General features: G+C 53.1%; 1 protein-coding gene across 1 annotated transcript in view; it reads right to left on the reverse strand.

Annotated features, from left to right (window-relative positions):
• Nucleotides 1–7,652, reverse strand: part of LOC114070709 (serine/arginine repetitive matrix protein 2-like) — a 37,711-nt gene that overhangs the window by 3,744 nt on the left and 26,315 nt on the right. Inside the window, exons 10-11 of the mRNA XM_027908258.1 lie at nucleotides 7,437–7,490; nucleotides 356–503 (exon numbers count right to left, since the gene is read on the reverse strand). Of these exons, the coding sequence (XP_027764059.1) occupies nucleotides 356–503; nucleotides 7,437–7,490 (202 nt within the window). The remainder of the gene's footprint in view (nucleotides 1–355; nucleotides 504–7,436; nucleotides 7,491–7,652) is intronic.

Consider the following 7,652-nt stretch of genomic DNA (forward strand, 5'->3'; position numbering starts at 1 on the left):
GACAGCCTGGGGGGCTCTCAGCCCAGGTTAAACTGATCCACCTGCCACCCTGCCCTGCTCCTGCTGCAGCCACTTTCTCCACACCAGCCACCACGGCTCTTCCACGACCATCTCCCTGCCAGTGCCCTCTGTGTGCATCCCACTGGAGCACATCCCTAAGGGAAGCACTTTGTGCCAGGGAAGGCAAAGGACACCTGGCAGAGGTCACAGGCACCAGGACAAAGCCTAACCCAGAACAGGAGCTGTTCACTTTTCCAGGGAGGCCACCCAGGAAGCGCTTGCTCCATCCAGGTGATCCTGCCCTTCCCAGCCACGGCAGCTTTGGAATCCCAGGACTTTCTGAAACAGCACTTACCTTTTCGATCTGTCTTAAAGTCCACCATGATGGGCTCCACGCTGCCTTCCTTGTTCTTCCCCAGCCCTTCTCCTTCTCTCCAGCCCATTTTCCTCATCAGCTGAGCTCCCATTCCTCCAGTGACAGGGGCTGCTCTTAAGAACTGATCCTATCCAGAAAAAGAGAAGTAAAACGAGGCCTGGAGTTAGCACTGGGATTTGAAATAGCAAGTGGGAGCTTCCAAAAAAAATGTTTCTAACAACCTTTCACGGACTGAATTTAAAAAAAAAATCCACCTGAGCTTTGTGGACTTTCAGCCCAAACCAGTGTGTGGCACTCGGAATTCACACGGACACGCGAGACACGAATCAGTGTTTGGCAAAAAGGAACAACTTCAGGAAACTCTGAGGTGATCCCAAAGTGGCAGTGACCTGTTCCAGACAGATGTGTTTGACCAAGCGACAACCAGCCGGTTCTAAACACTCTCTTTGACCCCAGAGATCTCCTGGGCTCGGGAAGTGTTCCGTGTGCCCGGCACGGCCGTGCCAGGAGCTCCTCCTCACCCACAGAACACAAGCACATTCAGGCAGGACATTCAGGGCTCTTTAGGTGTATTTAAATCTAAAAAAAAAAAAAAAAACAACCCTCTCCAAATTGTCTTCGTAACACAGCAATTGCACATTCAAGTTCTACCCTGAAAATCCTCACGGAACAAAGAGCTTCCTCGTTTCCCTCGGGTTTTTTAACGGAAAAAGGCGCTGGGCCCCCCAGTTTAGCAGCAGAGCAGTCGTCACATTCTTTCAAATGAGCATTAATACAGGTTGTTAAATGGTGAAAGCTTAACAGAAAGTTTAAACATCTTGCTTTGATGTAAAGAACCGTAAAAACTCCTTAAAAGTTACGTACCTAGGCCTCGCTGGCACCAGTGTTGGGAATAGTAGGGCTGGCACTGACCGTGGCAAGGAGGCGGCTACAAGGATTTGACCCTGAAACAAGTTTCCATATAGAGGGGTGAAAGTTCACAGGGTATTCTGTGAACCCTCATCTCTCGTGCCCCCCCGCCGGCCCCAGGAAGCAAGTCAAACGTTTCCATCCCACGGACTTGCTGCCTCGGACACGTCACCCCGCACCGAGCGGCTCCAGCGCAGCGCGGGCGGGACGGACACGGACACGGCAACGGCACCGACACGGCAACGGCAACGCGACCCGGCTGGGCCTGCCGGGCTGGGCTGGGCTGGCACGGGAGGAGCGTCCCAGAGCTGCCTTCCCAGCAGACACAGCCCTGCTGCCTGCACTCCACAGGCCTCTTCCCAAACACTCGCAGGGCCCTGCTTGCCCAGGACTGATGGATCCCTGCTCTCCTGACAATCACGGCTCCTCGGTGTCCTGGTATCGACAGATCCCTGATTTCTGGAGACTCGCAGTTTACTGGTTGTCCAAGACTCACAGATCCCTGGTTTCCCAGGACTGATGGATCCCTGGTTTCCCAACACTCACAGGTCTCTGGTTTCCCAAGACTGAAGGATCCCTCGTTTCCCAGGACGCACAAGTCTCTGCTTTCCCAGAAGTCACATGTCCCTCTTTTCCCAAAATTGACAGATCCCTGGTTTCCCAAGACTCACAGATCCCTGTTTTCCCAGGACTCTCAGGTCCCTGGTTCCCTTCATTCCCGTTGCAGAGCCTGTTTTCCAGGGATTCCCCACACCCCAGTGTGGGTGTGCAGGCCCCGTGCAGGGTGGGAGAAGGATCCCAAGGATGTGCTGCACTGTGGCAGGAATTCCCCAGTCCCTGCCCAAGAGCAGTAAATCCCTGGCTCTGCTCTGGATCCATTTGGGATGGAGCTCTGGCTGGGGCACAACCACCGGTCCCTCTGACAAGAGCCCACCAAAGCCCCTTCCTGACTCCCCCTCCCCTCCTGGCCTCTCTGTTCCAGGAATGTCTCCTCAGAGAAGGACACAAAGCCAGCCCGGGACAGCCCGGCCCCGATCCTGGGTTTGCAGCTCCCTGGCAGTGCCTGAATTTGGGAAATCAGCCCCTGTTCCAGCAGCACCCCCTGTGTGTTCAGTTCACAAAGGACACAGAGCAAGCTCCTGCTGAGGTCACTGCAATGTCACCGGCTCCCCACACACCTGCAGTGTCCTGGGCAGGGGGAGGAGAGAACACAATCAAAGCATCCTGTTCCGAGGGAAAAATCCAAGCCCTCAGTTCCCACCCAGGAAAAAGAGCCTGAACAGACTCCAGAAACTGGGAAGAAAAGCTTCTGAATTCCCAAGGGCAGTTTATTCCCAACACCTGTTCGCTGGCTGAACTGGGATCCTGGTGGGAGCTGCAGCAAGAGCTCTGTGCACCCCGGGGACTCCCACGGACCAGCAGGGAGCCAGACATGAGCACAACTGTTACTAATTACCAATAATAATCTCACTCCAGAACACACCAACACCTCTGCATCCCACTAAAAGGCTAAAGGAAGGAATTCTGAGTCCAATGGCAAAGGAGCCAGGAGAAGCCCCAGGTGGATTCAGGTCACTGAGGCAGCAAAGGTTTGCAGCGAGGAAAACCTCCCTCCCTCCTCATTCTGGTTTGGTTTTTTCTTTTAATAATGAAGTGATAATAATTTAATATTAATAGGTGATAATTTAATAATAAACCTCTGATGGCCCCTGTCCATTGTATTTTTTAATAATTTATTGACAGACCACTTCCCTCAGCCCAGGATTTAACGAGTGGAGGGAAAACTACTGCTGGGTTTGGAACTCATTTGAAACATAAACCGTAACAGAAACGGCCACCAAAGCAGGGAAGCAAAATCCACATTTCTGTTCATGTTAAAAACCATCAAAGGCTGAGTTTCCCCAAGCTCCTGAGCAGATTCCAAACCAAGGGGGCTGGGATACAACCATCCCCAGCTTTCTGAGCACTTGGTGACTGCTGCCAGAATTAACTGATTATTTACAAATCAGTTCTCCTTCCCCCACTGATCTCAATTTGAGGGAGCCTGCAGGACAGTTTGATGCCTTTTTCCTCATGTTTGGAGCTCTAAATTCCATGAAATCCCAATTCCATTCTGCCAGCACGAGGAGACTCCAGAGGGTCACATTCCTGCGTCAGCACTTTCTTTAAAGGAAGGTAAAACCTGATCCCTTCCGAGGCTTTGGAGTGGTTTTAATTCACATTATTCCTGATTTTTCAGGTGATTCTTTAGAGCAAGAATTTAGGAAGCAAAAACAAAGCCCTGAGGTGGCAGCTCAGGCACAGCCCAGGGATTAAAGGTCACCTGAACTCCAAGAACTTCTTCAAGTTCCAGGAACAAGCAGGTCTTTGGAAAAACCTGGGCAAAGTTGCTGAATTTTCCATCAAATCCTGAAATATCCTGAGCTGGGAGGGATCCACAGGGATCATACAGTGCAAGCCCTGGCCCTGCCCAGGACACCCCAACACTCCCCCCTGTCCCTCAGAGCGTTGTCCAAACCCTCCTGGAGCTCTGGATCAGGATCTGGAATCTTGCTGGGACCCTGAGGAGGGAATTTGGGGCTGGTCCTGACCTGAAGATGCTCCAGCCCTTTCAGCACCAGTCCCATTCCTTCCCACACCCAAGGGGATGAATCCCTTCCCGGAGAATCCCAGCAAATGCCTCCCAAATCCTGGAGTTCCCAAACTCCTGCAGGGTTTGTGCTGCACAACAACAGGAGAATTCCAGCTGGAACAGCTGGGAAAAGCAGCAGTGAGAGGAGTGAGGAGGGAGCCAGTCCAATCCAACTCACGTGGCATGGAATCCCAGACTGGTTTGGCTTGGGAAGGACCCTAAAGCCCATCCAGTGCCACCCCTGCCATGGGCAGGGACACCTTCCACCAGCCCAGGGTGCTCCAAGCCCCGTCCAACCTGGCCTGGGACACTTCCAGGGATCCAGGGGCAGCCACAGCTTCTCTGCCCAACCTGTGCCAGGGCCTGCCCACCCTCCAATATCCAGGATCTGATGAGCACAGGGTTGGTTTGCTCCATTCCCACAGCCAGCTCTGTTCCCATGGAACACAGGGATTCCCTGAGTGTCCTGCCTGGAAGCTCAGCACTCCTGCCAGGGGTGCCCCCAGACCCAGCCCTGCCTCCCCCTCCGAGGAGTTCTGCTCTGCTGAGACTGGGAGGAGTGGAAGGAAGGTTTGGAACTCTGCAGGAGCTGCTGCAGGCCAGGGCTGAGCCCAGGTGAGTGGCCCAGCAGGGCCCCAGGGCCACCCTGTGTGCACAAAGTGCCCCTGCAGAGCAGCTCCAGGCTCCGGAGGGGACCTGCTAAATCCAGGAGTGTGACTCTGGGAAAGGGGGAGTGGACAGACCTCAACAGAATTTGCTTGGAAAAGCAGAAAATATTCCACTACTTGCTCTGATATTCCTTCAGCAGCTCGGTGTGTTCGGAAGGAAAAAGGGAATAAATAAAAGAAGCCTTCAGAAAAATGAGTCGTGTTTGTGAACTGATTACACTGATGGTGACCAACAGAAACAGAACCCACTTTTCCAAAGGGAAAGGTGACACTGCTCATAACTGCTTTGGGATACCACACATCTAACAGCATTTTCTGCCTTTATGGATCCTGCTCAGGACCCTCCCCATGAACACCAAGAATCAGGACAGGAATTAGAAGATGAACCTTACTCCCACTGGTGCACCACGTTAACCACTGCAGGACCCCAGTCTCCCAGACACTGAGATCCAACCTGCAATTCCAGGCAGTTTAAGGACATATCACCTCTCCAGGGAGTTAAATCCACAAAATGCAAAGTGAAGTCAGAGCTCAGCAAACGAACCCCCCAAACCCTCCTGACACAGCTCTCCTGTTCCACCTCCCTGCTTTGTGGGGATCTCTGTCACCTCCAGTGTCTGAGCATCCTCTCCCTGCGTATTAATGAGACCCAATTAACTGGCTGACACAGCTCCACCTTTGCTGAACAGCCACAGCTCCTCCCCCAGCCACTGGACACGGCAAAGTCCCCAGGAAATGCCTCCAGGAATCAGCTCCACTCAGAAATGGGCATTAATTTACACACACAGCTCCACAGCTCTGCCAGCAGATAAAAAATTATAGAAACACACAACACCCTGAGTTGGAAGTGACCCACCAGGATCAAAGTCCTACTCCTGGCCCTAGTGATGAAAACCAGGTTTATGTCAAAATGTGTTTTCTTAGGACAAAAAGGGAGCCCAAGCCTCACCCCTCAGTGCTACACTGATCAATTCATAACTGTTACACCATTCCAAGTGCCCCAATAACACAACCTGGACTTTGCATTTCATGGGTGGTTTGCATTCGTGTCCCTGGGAGAGAGATCATGGATTCAGGAGCCCTTCCTGTGGAATCCTCCTCAACCCCAGGATGGGACTCCAGCTGAAGGAACCCTCGGCACACCCTGAGCCCTCCGTGCTCTGTGGGTGTGGAACCTGGGAGAGCAGCAGAGCAGCTGAGGAATGCCATGGCAGCAGCAGGACTGTGGCCTGCTTTCTTCACCCACCAGCTCCTCCTTTGTGCCTGATCCCGGGATGCTGCTGGGGAGGGCCCTGCAGAGCTGCTGCTGCTGCTGCTCACCCCGAGTTCCAGCTCCAACACCACCCTCCAACACACTCCTGCTCCTCAGGACAGTCGTGGCCACAAGCACAGACCACACTCTGCCCCCATTTTCTCCCCAGGAAGTGTTTAGTTGGGTGGTGTGTGGGTTTTTTGTTGGGGTTTTTTGGGTGGTTGTTCAGTTTGTTCAGTTGTTTTTTTCTAAAGCAGATCCCACAGAGAGTTAAAGGAGCAGGAAAGCACAGCTGCCCTCCAATTCCTGTCACTGGGGTACAGAACCCCACGGAACCTCGAGCAAGGGGAGGTTTGGGAAAGAGCTGAGCAGAGCTGCTCCCTTCCCATGGCTCTGGGAACCCCTCCAGGGGCTGCAGAGGGACAACCTCCCTCACACACCTGCTGATCCCTTTCCCAAACCTCCCAGTGGAAAAGCTCCCTCCACACCAGCACGTCCCTGCTGGGTGCTCATAGTTCCAAGTTCCTGTGGAAGGGATTGCCTTCATCAAAGACAATCCTTTGGTCCAGCCTCAAACCAGCCTTCCTCAGGTGCCTCCTGCTTTAGCACTGACAGGATCCCCAAAGATTCCCATCTGGCCAGTGACTGGAATCTGAGCTCCCTGGCTCTCGGCACTGCTTGGCCATGTGAAGTGGAAAAACAGGGTAGTGAATCCTGGCAAAAACGTTTCTATTTTTAGGGTAATTCCAGGCTTTTGTGTTCAGTTCACACTGACTTTTATGGAAAATTCCACTTCAGCCTCCTAAGCAAGCTCCCAGGCTGGAAGGTGTCTGAACACAAGCTGATACAGCACAGACCCAGCTGCACCACCTGCAAGAGTGACCAGAACAACTCGTCATTCCTTTGGCCTGAAAGGTGGACACTGCTGGAATTCCTCAGTTCTGCTCCTTGTCAGAGCCCCACTCACTGTTCACTGGCAAAGATGAAGCCTGAGGAATTAAATTCCTAAAGCACAGAGAGAAGGATGCACCACACCCCAAGAGCAGCCAGAGAGAAGCTGCAGCAAGAGGGACTATTCCACTGTACACACAAACAGTATCAGGATGATATTAACACATTGACTCAGCTGCAACTCCTGGTTTAATCCTCCAAATCTGTGGCTCCCAGAAAACCCTGGTGATCCAGACAGAGGTAAAGGAGCAACCAGAGAGAACCAAGGCAAACACAACGGCGGTTTGGGCCTTGGTTCGCTGCAGCTGGTGCCAAAACTCCCTGACTTCATCAATACCAGGTTCAAACCTTGCCCGAGCTGTCCCAGTCCCAGGAAAGGAGTGATGGATCTGCCACTGCAGCCAGGGCAGTGCCAGGTTGTGCTGGCAGTGCCAGGCTGTGGATCACCAGGTGCCCACTGTCACACACCTCAGTGACAGCAAAGGCACATGGCAGCACCGAGGTCTGGGCAGACACAGATCTAACCCAGCCTGCTGGACTCGGCACATGCACGACCACAGGGCTCTAAGGCACATTTCTGGCACTTTCCAGAACCTGCACTGCTTTTCAGACTGTGCAGGTGACACAGGTGTGTCTGGTAACTTCTACCTTTCGGATCCAGGCCTGGGGGCCGCTGTTGGTGAGCTCGTCCGAGGACAGGATCTGTGCCCCAGTGCTGCCCGTGAACTGGCCAGGGATGGAGTTGGACTGGGCCCAGGCATCAATCTGCAAAGGAAAAAGCACAGGAGAGACCACAATAAACATCTGCACCTTCTCCTCTGTGACTCTCCGTTGTTTCTCAGCGCTTTTCATGCTGATCCCTCA

This window comes from Empidonax traillii, unplaced genomic scaffold (assembly GCF_003031625.1).
Source record: "Empidonax traillii isolate 1590-97213 ecotype Southwest subspecies unplaced genomic scaffold, ASM303162v1 scaffold1668:size145401, whole genome shotgun sequence".
Lineage (NCBI taxonomy): Eukaryota > Metazoa > Chordata > Aves > Passeriformes > Tyrannidae > Empidonax > Empidonax traillii.